Raw genomic sequence first — 17,911 nt, forward strand, 5'->3', positions numbered from 1 at the left:
GACTCTGAGTTAAAAGCCATTATGGTCTACAGAGCAAGTTCTGGACTAGCCAGAGCTACACAGTGAGACACTGTCTCAAAGAAATGAAATTTTATTCATGGTATTCTCATATTGCTTATATTTATGCATATAAATATGTATTTGTACTATACACAGAGGAAACTATAGGAAATTTATTAGATTTTCTTTAGACGTATTAAATGTTGTATATTGTATGTTTTAAAAATAATCCCAATGTAAAATGGTAATAAATCTCAGAATATTGATTGACTAACTTATGGAGCTGAGAATATATTGGTAGGGGTTAATTTATTTTCCTTTCTTTAGTTAATCACTTTAAAGCCTGATCCCAACCCCCTCCCTTTTCTCCCAGTTCCACCCTCACACATACACACACACCCTGCTCCGCTTCTTCTTCTCAGAAAACGGGAGGCCCCCAAGGGGTACCATCCCAACTTGGTACCTCAAGCCACAGCAGGACTGGGTCCATCCCCTCCCTCTGAGGCCAGACAAGGCAGCCCAGCTAGGGGAAAGGGACTTAGAGACAGGCAGCAGAGCCAGAGACAGCTTCTACTCCAATCGTTAGGGGACCCACATGATGACCAGGCTGTATGTACATCTGCTACATATGTATAGGAAGCCTAAGTCCAGCCTTGCAAGCGCTTTGGTTGGTGGTTTAATTGGCGGAGGTCAATTTTAACATAAGTTTAATGTCTAGGGCCCTTAATCATTTATCTGTCTTTTAGGTCTTAGTGAAACTTGCACATTTCTAATCTGAAAAAAAAAAAAAACACCAATGTGCTACAGAATATATATTAAACTTCACAGTCATTTTCCAGTGTTAAAATCTACATAAGAGCTTATCAATTTTAAGACATCACTATTTAAGTTAGTGCAAAACAAAACTACACCCGATGTAATTAAGACTTTTTTGGAAATTGAATACATTTTCAAGTAGTCTCTTAAAATTTTAGTTAATTCAGTACAAAACACTTGATTGCTTTCATTTTCTACCATGAAGAATATAGGGGTATAATGCATGTGACACAGTACGTGTCTGTTTCTCGGTCACTGTGACACAGACAGGATGTTAGCCTTGAGGTCTGACAGCCCTGGGCTCCAGCTGTGGCTGAGCCGTCTGCATACCTGTTGGCTTGTCATAGGCGCTTTGCTGTTTAAAGCTCAGTGTCCTCAGGAGTGTTATAATGACAGGGTGCTGCTGCAATCTATTTTTTTGCTAATTCATTTCATCTTTAGAACAACCCTGTTTGCCAGATAAAATATAATTCACATCCACACATGAGAAAATGGGAAGAAAAAAATGAAATACTTATGCATATCATGGGACTGGAGAGATGGCTCGGTGATTAAGAGCACTATCAGCTCTTCCATAGGTCCCAAGTTCAATTCCCAACAACTGCATAGTGGTTCACAACCAACTGTAATAGGGTCTAATGCCCTCTTCTGGCACACAGGTGTACATACAAATAGAGCACTCATACACATAAAATAAATTAATCTTCAAATAAATACTTATGCATATCTTAAAACCAGTACTGTGTTAAAAAGCTAGACTTGATGCTGTTGTAATAAGACCTCTGTACCATCCTGTAGAATAGTGTTTCCCCATGTTACAATAAAGTGAAATGGAGCAGCACTGAGAAGTAGCATGGTAGTCTTTATTACCTTGCATATAATATTGTTTCGCTTCTTTGTAAGTACTATACATTAAGTTTTTTATTCCTTTTTTTTGTTTGTTTCTTTTTTTCAGACCTGATCAGAAATTTAATGAACATATTAAGGATGATAGAGGCGAAGACTTTCAGAAACGATACATCCTTAAAAGAGATAACTCTAGCTTTGACAAAGATGATAGCCAGGTAATCTTGAGAAAAATGCACCATTATTTTAAGTGCAAGCTTTAACTATCCCAATAGTTCATTTTGCTAATAATTGTTCCCCTCTTTAGATGCGAATACGTTTAAAAGATGACAGAAGAAGCAAATCAATAGAAGAACGAGAAGAAGAATACCAGAGAGCTAGAGACCGGATATTTTCCCAAGATGTACGTCCAGTTCACCCTTAGGACTTCATGCTTTACTGTTCTAGTCTCCCCTTCAGCTACTGAGTGTTGATTTTTAACTGTGTTGGTTGCATACACACCAGGTCATGTTTTTTAAGTAGGTATCTTGATCATCTTAACTTGACAGTACATTAGAACAATAGCATAAAGTTTTACCAAAATGGAACACAGGTAGACCACAGCAAACAACAGAGCATAAGAATAAGTTACTATTTGTAATAACTTTTTTTAACCTTGTGACAATTGAAATTTTTATAACATTGGTAGCTAAATCTTACTCTATTTATAATGAACTTAACGTTACGAAATAACTTGTCAGATAAAGTTAGTTGATCTTTTAGATTAATAGTCATTATCTACTTCATAAGTACCAGAGACATCTGCATGACTCATTATTTTATGCATATTTGTAAAAACTGAATACCGATATTGGTTATACACCTGTTTTTTGCAGTACTTAGTACTTCTAAGGGATATATGAACGATTGTAATGTATGATTCCTCTGCCACAGAAGGAAATGTTATCATTGTTGAAAGTAAAGCAAAACAGTGAATAACATTAAAATTTAGACCATCAGTTACGAGCTTATAACATGTAATAAATAATGTTGAGTGTTTACTATAAGTGCTGTGCTGGATACTAAAGACCATATGCATGGACAGTCCTAATTTACCCACAGAGCACCTCTTTGTGGTCAGTATTGTCATACTCGGATTTTATGGATAAGGAAACTGATAGAGTAGAAAGCTATGCAAAGTAGCTAGAGTAAACACACCTAGAAAATGGCTCATTTGGAATTTTAGTCCAAGTCTGATGAACTCAACATCTCTATTAGATAAATGTTTCCTTTGGCATTTTTATTTTATAAGCTAGGTGGCATACTGCCATTGACAAGTTGTCAGCTTATAACAATATGGTGTGTGAATCACAGAGACACATGAAGTCACAGCAGACAAAGAAGCACTGCAAAGTCAAACTGGAGATGGGATGGTAGAGCTCTTAAGTTCAAGTAGAAAAGTCGGTATTTGTAGAGGCTCACAGGGAAGGGAAAACTTGGAATACAAAGAACTGAATGATTTAAAGTAGCAAGAACATGACCTGTAGATGCCGTAAGGAAGGAAGCCTTAGACATTCAGGAACTTGATGCCTTGACCCTAAACCTTTGGTAAGGTAGCTGAACTTTCGGTGTGTATTGTTTTGTCTTTGTATACACAGTCAAGTGATCGATATTTTCTGCATCTTGAGCCACATTACTTGTCTCTGCTCAAAACTGACTCTGGTATGACAGCACCCATAGTACATAGCCATGGTTGTCTTCCAGTAAATCTTTACTTGTAAAAGCATGCGGTTGGCCCTATGGTTCTGACCCCTGTGCCAAAGGAGTCATCAGAGATGGAAGAATCACCTCTTAGAGAGCTTGCTTTGGCTTCTGCTCTACAAAGTGAATGAGTAGGGCAAAATTTTATAACTAGAAAAATATGTAGAAGACTGTTGCGTTAGTACAAACAGAAGTGACCAGCCGGATGTGGTGGCGCACGCCTGTAATCCCAGCACTCAGGGAGGCAGAGGCAGGCAGATTTCTGCGAGTTCAAGGCCAGCCTGCTCTACAAAGGGAGTCCAGGACAGCCAAGGCTACACCGAGGAACCCTGTCTTGAAAAAAACAAAAACAAAAAGTGATCATTTCCTGACGTAGATTGACAGCACTGGAGGAATTTGACTATAAGTCCTTAAGCTCTAGCTGCTTATTCTCTGCTTTATCCGTTTGTTCTGTGTGTTACCACTACCGTGACTAGAAATAGTGGCTGTGTTGTAGTGAATTGATCAGCCTTTGGTGTTTTGTTCTCACATGTATCATGTGTGTATGTGCATGTGCGTGAGAGGTTAGAAGACAACTTTGAGGAGTTGGTCATTAACTTTTACATGAAGGTCGTAGGGCTTGGTGTCAGGAGCTCTTACCTTATGAGCCTTCTTGCCAGTCCCTTCATCAGTTTTTGGTCACCACTAATCAAATATTCATGAATAAGATAGACTCTGTCAACCTTGAATATATGTTCAATATAACTGAGTTCTTTCATTTTAGGGAGACTATTTGAATTTCAAATTCATTTTGACAATGAATGACTTCTAAGATACATTTATTAAAAATAATAATAGTGTCTCCAACCCATGAAAATTCCATTACCATTCATTGACTTTTGGGGTGATTATGCGTGTATATATTTATCTGTGAGCCTAGTCTTAAGCCATCTCTCTAGCCCTTAGGCGGTATAATCTTAAAGTTACTATATGTGATTTTGTTGTTGTTGTTGTTACTGTTGCTGTACAGATAACATCTTGTGTTTGACAAACTTTTTACCTTTTTCTTTCTAGTCTCTGTGTTCCCAAGAGAACTATATTATTGACAAAAGGTAAGGAAATCTTTAATATCTATCCTGGGTAGTAACTAGTTGATGCTAACAGTTTAAATGTCTTATTAAAATGCCAACAGAATCCAAGATGAGGACACTAGTGGTACCCAGCAGAGGCGCCAGATATTTAGGTATTAGAAGCATGTTTTCCAGACACTATTAAAAAATTAAAGTATTTTTTCTCCCTTATCCCCCATTAGCTTTTCAATGTTTTATTTCTAAATTACAGAGTTAATAAAGATGCTTCAGGGAGATCAACAAACAGCCATCAGAGCAGCACTGAAAACGAATTGAAATACACAGAGCCACGACCCTGGAGCAGCACAGATTCAGACAGCTCCCTCCGGAACCTGAAACCGGCAGTAACCAAAGCCAGCAGCTTCAGCGGAATCTCGGTCCTGACAAGAGGTGATAGTTCTGGAAGCAGCAAAAGCATAGGCAGGCTTTCAAAAACAGGTATAAGTATCTACCTACAATTGTGCAGTCAGAATGTTCTTTGGCCAGAAGTCTTAGCTCCTCATCACATGATCCTCATCATACCACAGTGTAAAGTTATCTTTGCCTCAGTAGACACCTGCAAAGCACAGGAGTGATGGCTGTACTGACATTAGGAGTCATTTTGACCTGGAGATAGAATTGCAAACTGAAGTGAATTCAGCTCCTTGTCTATTACTGACTGTATAAACGTACCCTGGTAGCTTGGTGACTCGTTTCTTGTGCAGTGGACATGACTGGAAGTTCCTCTTTGCTTGTTTATGATTGGAAAGCATGGCTTGTCACCTAGGATTGTTTTAACATTAGGCAGATTTCACACTATCAGATTTTGATTGCATTTTTTCTTGACTTATCCTATAAGAAATGAATAAAAATTTTGAGAACTTTTTGAGGAACTTAAAAGCCAAAGAAAAATAATGTATCTACAATTATTATAAACAGAAATTTAAATAATCTGCTGGTGCTTTTGGCTGCTTTGTACTTGAGATAATTGGTCACAGCATTTTCTCACAGGAATAGAGTAGTACAGAGTTCCATGTGTCTCTTAGGACTTTCAGACATTTTTATAGTTTTAATCTTAAAATAGACATAGAAGTCAGAAATGGCTGTTTCTCCCTATTCTATTTGGATTAGGTTAAATATAAAATGAGTATTGAGCAACTACATTTTGAAGATATATTGAGGATTGAGGCAGCAGTATTTTTTTAATATAGTATGTGCTTTAAATTGCTTATGTTTGAGAATTGCATTTCTACCTCAAAATATACATCTATTAAAAATGTCTTCGTAGATATGATAACATATTGCTAAACATGGTAGTAAGTTTTATGAATGTTTATAATTTTGTGTACTTATCTGTGTATTCTGCAATTTGGTCGTAACCAAAAGAAAAGAAATCTTTGTGAGGAAGTACTCTAGAGAGTGCAAGATTCCCCGGCCTTTGCCTCCCAGGCGGCGGGAGTAAAGATGTGCACACTAGCCTGGCCTACCTTAAAACATTGTAATAGCCCACGGGCGCTCGGCTCGCTCAGCCAGTCAGTACAGTCTGATCACACACAGACACTCAAGTAATAATGAAATAAAAAATTAACTGTTGCTGTTTTATCTTAAGAGATAATGGGATCTTTTAATCTTTTAATCTGTAAATGTGATTAAGAGTTCCCGTGCTGGTTCACAACCTTATTCCCATCACTCGGGAAGAAGAGACAGGTATATCTCTGAGTTATAAGACAACCAGGGCTACATGTATAAACCCTGTCTCAAAAAAGATAAAGGAAGAATGATAACAGTTGAAGTATCATTTTGATATGACTTAGAGTAAAAGCTTTCCTCAGAAGACAGTCTGTATAGTGTATCATAATTATTATTACATTCATTAAAACCTTTCTTCCAGAGTCAGCTCCCTTAATTACAACCTAACTACTACAAGTACTACCTGAATGTTTGCATCTTTCATTGTCTCATCGTCCATCATTAGTCATTACGTATTAAAAGTCAATGACAGCTCTAATTCCTGTGAAACAAACTATAGGCTTGAGAGTAATCAAAATTCAGTCATAAAATTAGGTTAAGTATGGTAAGAAATAAATTTTAAACTAGCTTGTTAATATAAATACTTGAAATATTTTTCATACTATTCCTATTGCTAGATTAAAAAAATAGTAGCTCAGTTCACAATATAGGTATAGGAAGATGCTGGCTACAAATGCAGATGAAACTATGTAGTGAAACTTGGCAGTTGCTTCTTTTAATAGATAATTTATCATTTCTGTTGTTTCCCACACCATGCTTAATCTTTTTGTGTTCTTGTAGATCAGGGTTTCTGATACATGAGATTTTGGGCATTTGGCTGTGCTAAGTTCTTTTTCCTGGGGAAATTGTAATCTTATATTCCTAAGTGTTAATCTGAAAGGTAAAATGTATATAACGTGTCCTTTTGAAAGTGTCGGTAGTATGCTTCTTCGGCTGTCTGTGGCTTGTGTTACTGTAAACTTGGCAAATTGCATGCTTTGGCTCTGGCTTTTCTGACAGTTTCTTTGCTGCTATTTGCTATATTAAAGTTATATTTAAGGGGGTAAGCAAAAAAAGAGCCACCGGGCAGTAAATTGTAGTAGCCATTGCTGTTCTGTTATGACTGCATGTTGTATAATGCAAACTGTACTGATGGGTTTTTAAACCTGTATTTTTATAGGAAGCTTTTTTTTTTTAATTTCATGTTTTCCGTTACTCTTCCCCTAGGATCTGAGTCTTCAGGTAGCGTCGGGTCCTCTACAGGCTCTCTCTCTCACACCCAGCAGCCTCTCCCAGGTTCCGCTCTTGGCCAGTCTTCTCATGGCGCACCTGTCGTCTACCCAGCAGCCAGCACTCACGGCTCTCTCTCCTTTGATGGTGGCCTCAGTGGGCAAGGTGCATCTCCTAGCACTAGCTTCCTTTTGCTTCCCTTGGAAGCCGCTGGCTTACCACCTGGCAGCATTCTGATCAACCCACAGACAGGTGGGTAACGAGAGAGAGTTCATTTCAGTTGACAAACATTAGGGGACTTCTCAAAGTGTTTTATTTAAATGTGTTTATGTTGTCAACTTTTTAATTGCCGTTGTCCTGAAAACTTTCATAGGAATGTTTAAGCTGAAAAATGTTAAAAGTTTTGTTCATATTGTAAGACAGTTTTTTCCACGTGCCATCTATGATGTGTAGGCTAAATAACAGCTTGACTATAAACAATTAATTCCAATGAAGTGAGTCAACTACCTTTGAGAGAATTTTATGTGGTATAGCATTTTTATTCCGTAGAAAATAACATGAAGAAGAACCAAGTAAAAATACCTATAATGTGATTTAGAATATGGTAATTGTTTTTTGTTTTGTTTTGTTTTTTGTTTTTTTGGGGGGGTTTTTTTTTGGAGGGGAGCAAAATATTGCTTCATGACAGGGTTTTTCTGTGTGTACCTCTGGCTGTTCTGGATTTCTGTAGACTAGGTTGGTCTTGAACTCAGAGATCCACCTACCTCTGAGTCCTCAGAACTGGGATTAAAGGCATGTGCCACCACCACCCAGCTTGTTAATTGCTTTCTTCTTAAGAAAAATAGGAAAGACATTGTTTCTTCTCAAAAGGGAGGGGTAGTTATTATAAATTAATGTTGATAATATGTGAGAATACATGTTCTTAGTCCTTGACATTAACTAATAATATTAGTGAACATTTACTTTTGACCATATACAGTTTTATAAGGTATTGTTTCAGACCCTGCTGAATTCATTATAATCAAAATATTTTCTGAAAGGCTGGAGAGATGACTCAGTCATCTAAAAGTTCTGGCTTCTCTTTCTGAGGACCCAGGTTTAGTTCTAATCACCCACATGGGTGCTCGTACTTTAAATTCTTCCTTTATGACCTCTATAATGATCCTTGTAGACAGGAGAAATCCCCACTTACAGTAGGGAAATTGAAATATGTGGATATAAACAAGGTTATATATTTTCCCACACATAATCTGTTGCTGTTAAAGTCATTTCATAAGGACAAGTCTAAAGCTGTCGGATATTTACGTTTTCAATCAGTCTTTGGGGGGGGTCGTGGATTGTTTTGTTTTGTTGATTTCATAACACAGGGTTTCTCTGTGTAGCCCTAGCTGTCCTGGAATATGCTCCGTAGACCAAGCTAGACTCAAATTCAGAGATGCACTTGCCTCTCTCTCCATAGTTCATGAGCCACAACTGCCCAGCTTCAACCTTGTGCTTCTTAAAGTGATCTAGCCTATAACCTAGATCATTTCCCAACTCCTTAAACATTTGTGAATGATTTCCTGATGTCTTGGAGTCTCAGGCATTTCCTCTTTGAATTGAAATTCTCACCATCCCTATTGACCATGCTGAGACTAGACAGAGGTGGGAGTGCTGGCTCTTTAGAATGTTCTTGACCCACTTTTCCTTTGTTTATAGTAGCTGAACTACAGTCCTGTGGTTCACAGTCCTGCACCAGAATGAGACATAGAACTCAAAACTTTTCAGAACAAATGTTAATGATTGATTTTTATTTTATGTGTTTGGGTGTTTGAATTGCATGTATGTCTATGTACTGCAGGGAGTGCAGTGTCTACAGGGACCAGAAGGCATCAGATCCCCTGGAACTAGAGTTACAGGCGGTTGTGAGTTGACATGTGGGTGATGGAATGTAAACTTGGGTCCTCAGGAAGGGCAGTCACTGCTCCTACCTACTCAGTCATCTCTTTCCAGTCCCTCAGAAAATATTTTGATTATCTAGTGAGCTCAGTGGAATTTGAAACAATGCCCTGTCCCAAAACAAGTAACATTTGAATATTTATACTAAATGGAAAACGTAAAAGTTGTTAATAACTACATTTCAAGTCGAGGTACTTACCAAGCTAAGAAAAACTTGTCTTAAGAAACTAGGAGTTATGGAATTGTGCGTAAGAATGTATTTTATAAACCGGTAGTGAGAGTTTTGTTTTTAAATTCTGCGTGCATTTGCTTTTTCCTCGTTTTTGAACCTTTTAGGTCAGCCCTTCGTAAACCCGGATGGAAGTCCAGTTGTGTACAGCCCTCCTATGACTCAGCAGCCGGTTCGAACCCAAGTGCCTGGTCCCCCACAGCCACCTCTGCCACCCCTACCACCTCAGCAGCCAGCCGCCAGTCACATGTTCTCACAGGTGCACAAATCCATTATTCTATAACGCTAAGCTCAGCTGCTTTTGCATATGTAGGGCTAAGACTGAGGTCCATAGGTAAGTATCTTTACCGCTTTAATATTCTGCTCTCAGTGACGGCCCACTCAGTAGTCGCAGGAAAACATGTTCAGATCATACACTTGAAATGACTAAATACTGAGGATATATTGGAAAGGAGGAAGTGGTTTTATCTCATGGGCAGCAAGAAGTAGACAAGGAAGAATAAAACAAAAATTTCTCATTGGCCTAGTGAGCAAAGTGAGTTATTAAGACTGAATAGATCAAACAGAAATGACTACACTGTGCTACTCAAGTCATGTAGAGTACTCCATTCTATTGCAAGGGTGGATTAGCTGGATTCTGAGAGTTCGTTTTTCATTATTTTTAATAAAATTTATTTATTTGTGTGTATGTGTGTGTGTGCGTGCCACAGCATGTATTTACTGGTCAGAAAACAATTTACAGGGGTTGATTCTTTCCTTCCACTTTATGTGTCTTGGAGGTAAACCTCAGGCTGTCGGGCCTGTCAGCACATATTTTCACTTGCTGAACTATCTCTTAGGCCCCTGAGAGTTCTTCTGTCTTATTTATTCATTTATTTTCATTTTGAGACTGGGTCTCACTATATCACAGCTGATCTGGAACTTGCACTGTAGACCAGGCTACCTACAGCTCACTGAGGTCTACCTGTGTGTGCTTTACAAGTGTTGGCATTAAAGGTATGCACCACCATGCCTAGCTTTAAAAGGTTTTCTTAACCATGCTTTTAGAGTTTATACATACATCGCTACATTGTCTTTTTGTTCCCTAATAATTTGTCATCTGTTTAGAGAACTTGATTTTATGTGCATAATCCCTATTTTCATGCCAACTTCTAAAGGTCGTGTATCACTCTTAAAAGCTTTTTTCTGTAGAGTTATATGTCTATCGTTTCCCAAACCTCTGAGTAAGGTATAGAGAGTGTAATTTAGAAACAGAAGCATTAAAAGAGCTGAATTTCAGGTCTGGAGGTAAACATCCAACTCTCTGATTGATTTAACTAACACATTTTTATAACATTGCAGTTAGTTCCTCACAGAATCAAAACTCATTGACTACATGATACCCAATTATTTATTTTTCATATTCTGAGGTAAATGACTTGTGTGATTTCACATAACTAAATATAGTGTATCTGTGACTTCCAGACATGTCCTCTTCAAGGGTGCTGTGTTTCTTGAGTATACAACATAAAACCAGTCACTAAATGGACGTTGCTTTGCAGCTGCAGTTCAAGTAGGAGAAGAGGCTGCTAAGGCTTCCTTGTCAGTGTGGTGCCAGGGTTTTGCTGTGATCAGCCGCTCTTCTGTCTTACAGTTAGCTCCCTCTGCGGTTAGCACTGTGGGAGGCATTTGTGTACACTGTAGGTGCTCATCTTGTATTCCTTCCGTTCCCCAGCAGACCTAAGTTTTTGCTTACCTGGCATTTGAGTAGGTCATATTGACTGAAGAGGATTGGATCTCTTGCTTCTGTGACGTAGTGTGTCAAGTAGCTACTTGCCCCTCATTAGCATGCTTCAGGCTGTCCTCAGCTGAATGGGAGCTGAGAGATTTCTCAGGACCATTAGCAACGCTCTGGATCATTCAGCTTTTACTTTTCTTGTGCTTTTGTTTTAATCTTGTTTGGTTGGACTCCAAACGTATCTAAACCTTTTATACTTCTATATTATTCTGTTGATTTTCTTAAAATAAAAGAGTAAATGATCATTGTAAATCTCATATCACATGCATTTTAAAATTATTAAAATTATTGAAACTTAATTTAAATAAATTAAAATTATTCTTTTCAGGAACATTATCCAGAACAGGCTTCATTTGTGATATACTTTTTAACAAATGAATTTTTGTCAGATAAGAACGACTTGAGTTCTTCATTGGCTTGCTTACCTGGCATAGTAAAAATTACCTGGTCTGCTTTTTCATCTGTGTAGTAGATTACTGTGGATCGCCTATTTTTATTTCCTTTGGAAAGCAATTTTATTTTCCCTGAAACACAAGGATGTTTGGCTGCAGATTTCTAGTATTTAGTTTCCCAGCTCCTACCATGAATTCTTCTAATAAAAATACATTTAGCATTTAGCCACAAGGAAAGGGTTTTATTTTTCTTAAGTAAAAGACATATGTTTATGAGTATAGATATGTTTTGGTCCTGGTATAGTTATTGATTTATTTATTTTATGTGTATAAGTATTTAAATTGCCTAAATGTATGTATATATATATATATACATATATATATATAGCATATATATATATGCTATGTGAGTGTGTGATACCTGTGGAGGTCAAAAGAAGGCATTAGATTCCCTAGAATTAGAGGTACAGGTAGTTGTGAGCCACATGTAGGCTCTGGGGACTGAACTGGGCCCTCTACAAGAGTACATGCTCTTAACTTCTGGAACATTCCTCTGATCCCTGAGCTGGGTATTCTTGATTGTTTTCTCACAAAATAGTTGTGTTTTAGGAACATTATCTCTGAGAATTTAGACATATTTTATCAACTAGGAGAATTGGTACTGATGCCATATAAATTCATAAGGCTTTTTAAATTTTATTTATTTTTAAAAGATTTATTTATTATATATACAGTATTCTGTCTGCATGTGTGCCTGCAAGCCAGAGGAGGACACCAGAATCATTATAGATGGTCATGAGTCACCATGTGGTTGCTGGGAATTGAACTCAGGACCTCCAGAAGAATAGCCAGTACTCTTAACTTACTGAGCCATCTCTCCAGTCCCCCAAGGCTTTTATTCATAGAGCAACATAAACATAGGACAGGCCCTTCATAAAAATCAGGAAATAAGAGTAAGAAGTTTTGTTTTTACTGATATAACTCAGATAATTCTATTTGAAATGGTTAATTACTTGTTACTATTAACCTGCCAAAGTTACATTTATGACATAGAAGTTAATTATTTTTATTATGAAATCAGTTTGAGCCTGGGTTGTCTTGCTGTGTAGAGTTCTTCATTTGATACTGTTTTTCCTATAGATTCTCTTGTATTTTTAATGACTTTGTGAATGTTAAAGTTGTTGCCCCAAAGTGTAAATTTCCATGCTGTGCAATTCCTGTAACATTTTCTTCTGACATTAACTGTTTGCCCACCTGTTATTCCTAGCCTGTTGGTCCTCTGCAGTCCTCTTCTCAGCCTGTTCAGTGCTCTCCAGCCCCCTACCCATCCCCGCTCCTGCCAGTCTCACCCACCCAGCAGTACTCCGTGGTACTGTATCTCTTTTCGCCTCATTGTTACTATGCGTGATGAATGCTTCAGACTGTGTTCAGTGTGATATGCTCTCTTCCATTTTTCTTACAGGGAGGTAACAAAGGTGTTTTCTAATCCATATTAATACTGCCTTCCTTTTCATAAGACAGTGCTTGTATCAGCTTTTTATAACTGTTTAAGACAATATTATTCCTGATTTTTCAAAAGGGAAATTTTCAAGATGAGTGTTCTGACCTAAGTATTGCCAGATATTTTAGTTATTTTTCTCATTGAAGTCGGTTTTGAATCTATTTAATCCTGTAATGGCAGTGTCAGAGAGTATATATTGCCCTGATTAAAACACCCTGACTAAGAGCGGCTTGCATAGGAAAGGGTTTATTTCATCTTACAGGCCTCAGGGGTAATAATCTACCTCTGTGAGAAGTAAAGGCAGGATCTCAAGCCAGGAACCCGCAGGTGGGAATTAAAGCAGATGCCATGGGGGCTGCTACTCACTGGCTTGATACTCGTGGCTTATTCAGCCTGCTTTCTCATACGACCATGAACACCAGCCCATCAATACTGGGCCTTCTAACATCAATCACTATTTAAGAGAATGCACCTATAGGGCACTCTTTTGAGGCATTGCCTTAACTAGAGAGGCCCTCTTCCCACAGGACTCTAGCCAGGACAGGCAGCCTTCCTCTTGAGTTCATAGTTTGTATTCTTTGCTCAGTGATGGTTAGATACAGGAGGTCAGAAGCAGTTACTTTAGATGAATTGCAGCACATAGCTACAGATGACTTCTGATTTTATTATCAAGGATCACTTGACGGTTAATTTCTGACTGTCAAATAATACCTTTAATCCAAAGTATGTCCTGAATTATAACTGTCAGTGTCTGTAAAATCTCAGGCCCACACTACAAGGAATTAGTTGTGTGATTCTGAAACAGAGTGTCTTTTTGCATAGCTCCATACATGAAATAGCTTCTGCATAACAATTTTGCTTCCTTTAAAGAGAACTTCCTGGCAGTTTGCTTGCTTTTATTAAGGATATTCTCTGTTGGTATCATTTGACTATCACGTTGAAACTATGCATCAAATCAGATTATAAACTGTAGGTGAAAAACCATTCTGAAAGGTTTTTGAAAAAAATCTTTGTTCTGTTGAAGATTCTTTCCTTTTGAATTGGGGCATTCATATTTACCAGCTTCATGTCTGAATGATTTTATGAAAAAACTTTTAGCCTAATGAAAGAGAAGCATTGCTTTTTGTGAATGATTCTTGACAGTTGATGTGTACATGCTCTACCTCTTGTAAGACTCTTTAGCCATATTACTTTGTAATTTAGAGCTAGTAGGTATTTTCATGTTTAGAAACTATTTTTATATATTATTAGTCTGTTGCTTCCTGAGAGCAGGCATTTAATTTTAACCTTGAAGTACCATGTAAGTGACCAGTAATTGCTAATAGGAACTATATGTCGTATGGCATATCCACATGCCCTGCCATAGTTGCTCACTAATGATCTAGAAACGGGACACTTTGATTTAAAGTATTCTGTTTAACTTAAGTGGCATACTAAGAAACACTAAGAATAGAAGTTATGGCTAAGTTATTTTTTGAGATATTAAAGAAAAGTTGGATTTTGAGGGAGATACAGAAGAGCATAGATCCTGAACCCTGTCTTCTAGGAAGAGAAGAGCTATTTTAAAGTAACCCCTGTCAGAAAATACTGATTATGTAATATAAATATGTCCAGTTTTACTTCTGAACCCAAGTCAGCATTTAAGCTTCATTAAATATGTGTAGTTTTGTTTTTTAAACAGAAAAATATACCTTAATCTTTCCCTCATGCTATGATTTCCATTAGGTATATTTTCTAAGTATATGCAATGGAAGCATTAGAACCTTCCCTCCTACGTGGGGTTCTTACTGTCTTGAATCTGGTCTCTTACATCTCACTGTTTTACATGTGTGTGATGTCCATACATACACTACTACAGCTTACAAATAGGTAAAGTGTAGGACCTGGGCAGTATAGCTCAGTTGATAGAGTGCTTGCCTCACATGAACAGTCTTGGGTACGATTCAAAGCACTTGCAGAAATCAGACATTGTAGTTTATGTCAGTAATCCCAGCACTCAGGAAATGGAGACAGGAGGATGCAAGTAATTTTCAGCTGCAAGATGAGATACTCAAAGTAATATATGTATGCACATATATAAAGCACTTTTATTGCTAAGTTTCGCCTATGAGTGAAAGGCTCACTGATGGCTAACTTCTTTTCAACAGGATAACCTTGGCTCTCAGTTCAGCCACATGAGTCTTGCCCGCCAGCCATCAGCTGATGGCTCGGACCCTCACGCCACCATGTTCCAGTCCACTGTCGTTCTGCAGTCTCCGCAACAGTCTGGCTACATTATGACGACAGCACCCCCACCTCCGCCACCGCCACCGCCACCACCTCCACCTCCTCCTTCCCTACCACCTGGGCAGTCGGTCCCCACTGCCAGTTTCTCTGCCTCTGGGCATCCTGTCAGCCAGCCTGTGCTCCAGCAGCAAGGGTTTCTTCCTCAGCCCTCACCACAGGTGTGTTGCTTTTTCATGTTCTCTTCCTCACAGGAGCCTCTGACCTGGGAACAATTTGTGAGATGACATAAGCGAAGTTCCTAGTTACCTCTGGAGACTTGTCTGCTGCCTGGAGAGCAGCTACGTGATAGGCAGCTGCAGTTCAGATACATGGCTTAACCTATATGTCCTTAGACTTTCACTCTGGTTCTTAGAAATATGTTCTGTTTTTGCTTAATTATCTTACAAACACATAATACATGTATGTGTTAGTTAGAGTTAGTATTGCTGTGATGAAACAAAAGCAAGTTGGGAAGGAAAGGGTTTATTTGGTTACACTTTAGTTCGTAATCTATCATTGAAGGAAGTCAGGTAAGGAATTCAAAACAGGACAAGAACCCGGAGGCAGAAGCTCATGCAGACGTCATGAAGGGATGCTGTTAACTGACTTGTTCATCACTTCCTGCTCAGCTTGTGTTCTTATAGAACCCAGGACTCCTTGCCCAGAAATGGCACCACCCACAATGAGCTGGTCCTTCCCCATCAATCACAAGTAAATGCCCTAAGGTTGGATGTTATACAGGCATTTTCTCAATTGACTTTTCAGATGACTCCAGCCTGTGTCAAGTTGATACAAAACCAGCCAGCACAATGTAAAAGAACTGGAAAGTATATATGACAGCATTTCAAGAAGAATAAACCAGAAGTAATATCAGAGTCAACTTTCCAGTTCAGAAACAAATCTCTCTGTCCCCTTACTTTAATCTTAATTGTTCTCAATATGTTTTGCATGTACAGGGTTTTGGGAGATGGGGGTTGTATTCAAGACAGGGTTTTTCTGTATAGCGCTAGCTGTTCTGGAACTTAGAGATCCACCTGCCTCTGCCTCCCTAGTGCTGGGATTAAGAGTGTACACCACTCGGCCCAGCTGTTTTACCATTTTCACCAGCTAGATACTTTATTAAATAAACTTAACATTTAATGTTTTTAGTTGCTTCAATGAAAGGAGTTGCTTTTATATTTCATGTTTTTATGTGTTTACAATAAAGGGAATTTGAGCATATTGATCTTAAATTCTGTGGATTCTCTGCCTCCCCTGTTGTTTAACTAATCCCTCTGAATTGGGGAATCCACTCCCACCCCATCGGAGGAAGGAAGTTTGCATACTCTGGAAATAAGTAAGCCTTACTAGGGTCAGGAAATTAGGGAAACAAAATTAGCAAGAAGCATCTAAAAATGAGAAGATTCAGAAGGGCCTTCCTAATGTTAGAGCAACACGTACTGAGAGAGGAGCCTCTCCAACTGGACATTAACTGCCTGTAGTTGTTCAGGGAGCACCAATGCCATGGTTTTCATGAGTTGTCACTGGTGCTGCAGTGGGATTTTCAGTGGTGCCGATACTTGCCTTTTAGTCGCCAGTAAACGCATTAGGTTCCCTAAGCTAGATGTGAGTAGACTCATTTCCTTGGTCTGTTGTTGGTGCCTTCTACGGTGTCTGTCTGCGGTGAATAGACATTTGCTCACGTCTCCTCAGGGACACAAAAAAATCACATAACACCTTTTCATGGATACTCATTTTTGTAGTATAATAAGTTTTTTGTGGGGTTTTGTGGTTGTTTTGCTGGGTTGGTATTTTATTTGTTTGTGTTGTTTTTTTTCATGTTTGTTTTGGTTTTACCTTTCCTTTAACAGCCATTATTTATCTAGCCAATGATTTTATACATAGTAGGGACGTACCCTACTATATTAAACTATATCATCTTTCCTATAGGCTTTTAATGGCATTTTTGTAAGTGAGGTTTTGGTTTTACAGACTGCTTAGAATTATGTATATAACAGATCATTTCTCCAAACAAGATTTTTTTCTGAGGTCTTTTATTTATTTTTATCTCACTACAACTAAACTAGGTCAGGATAATTTAAAAGAAATTTATGGCACTCAGGAGGCAGAGGCATATGGATCTCTGTGAGTTTGTAGCCAGCCTGATCTGTGTACAGAATTCCAGAACAACTGTGGCTACATTGTGATACCCTGCCTCAAAAAAAGAAAAGAAACATGTAATATCTAAAAGTACTATCTAGGAAGTGTCCTGGTCCTTTGGTTCTTAAAGTCTTTCCACTCACCCCCTCTTGAATAATTTTCTTTAAATCTAAGGTGTAGGTGGTAAAATGTTTCAATTGGAGATGGGCACCCCATAGACCACACTTTATACATTTTAACCAATTATGGATTTCTGTAATTGTCTCCATTTGTTGCAAAAAGAAGCTTTTGTGATGAGGACTGCTACACTTCGCTGTGGTGTAAGGATGAAGAGAGTATAGTTCAACATTACATTGGTTTGGGAAAATGGTAGTCATGGGTTCTTCTCCTAGGGCCTGTAACCTCCAGCCACAGAATGGATGCCCTCCTATTGAGTGGGCA

At 38.3% G+C, this 17,911-nt stretch overlaps 1 protein-coding gene and 1 long non-coding RNA gene across 10 annotated transcripts in view; one reads left to right on the forward strand and one right to left on the reverse strand.

Annotated features, from left to right (window-relative positions):
• The window catches only part of R3hdm1 (R3H domain containing 1), a 131,361-nt gene that overhangs the window by 73,043 nt on the left and 40,407 nt on the right, over positions 1-17,911 (forward strand). For 5 of the 9 annotated variants that reach the window (XM_060371887.1, XM_060371893.1, XM_060371892.1 and 2 more), the window contains 9 exons: positions 1,772-1,880; positions 1,970-2,065; positions 4,456-4,493; positions 4,574-4,624; positions 4,723-4,949; positions 7,227-7,481; positions 9,504-9,655; positions 12,833-12,934; positions 15,214-15,510. In XM_060371887.1, the coding sequence (XP_060227870.1) occupies positions 1,772-1,880; positions 1,970-2,065; positions 4,456-4,493; positions 4,574-4,624; positions 4,723-4,949; positions 7,227-7,481; positions 9,504-9,655; positions 12,833-12,934; positions 15,214-15,510 (1,327 nt within the window). The remainder of the gene's footprint in view (positions 1-1,771; positions 1,881-1,969; positions 2,066-4,455; positions 4,494-4,573; positions 4,625-4,722; positions 4,950-7,226; positions 7,482-9,503; positions 9,656-12,832; positions 12,935-15,213; positions 15,511-17,911) is intronic. The other 4 variants (XM_060371891.1, XM_060371894.1, XM_060371888.1 and 1 more) reach the window with 3 other exon arrangements.
• LOC132649043 (uncharacterized) lies at positions 10,885-11,819 on the reverse strand. The gene is made up of 3 exons (XR_009587464.1): positions 11,618-11,819; positions 11,132-11,393; positions 10,885-11,051 (listed from the first exon to the last, which is right to left on the reverse strand). It is a non-coding gene; the product is annotated as an uncharacterized LOC132649043 (long non-coding RNA).

The sequence above is a fragment of the Meriones unguiculatus genome, chromosome 18 (genome assembly GCF_030254825.1).
Source record: "Meriones unguiculatus strain TT.TT164.6M chromosome 18, Bangor_MerUng_6.1, whole genome shotgun sequence".
Lineage (NCBI taxonomy): Eukaryota > Metazoa > Chordata > Mammalia > Rodentia > Muridae > Meriones > Meriones unguiculatus.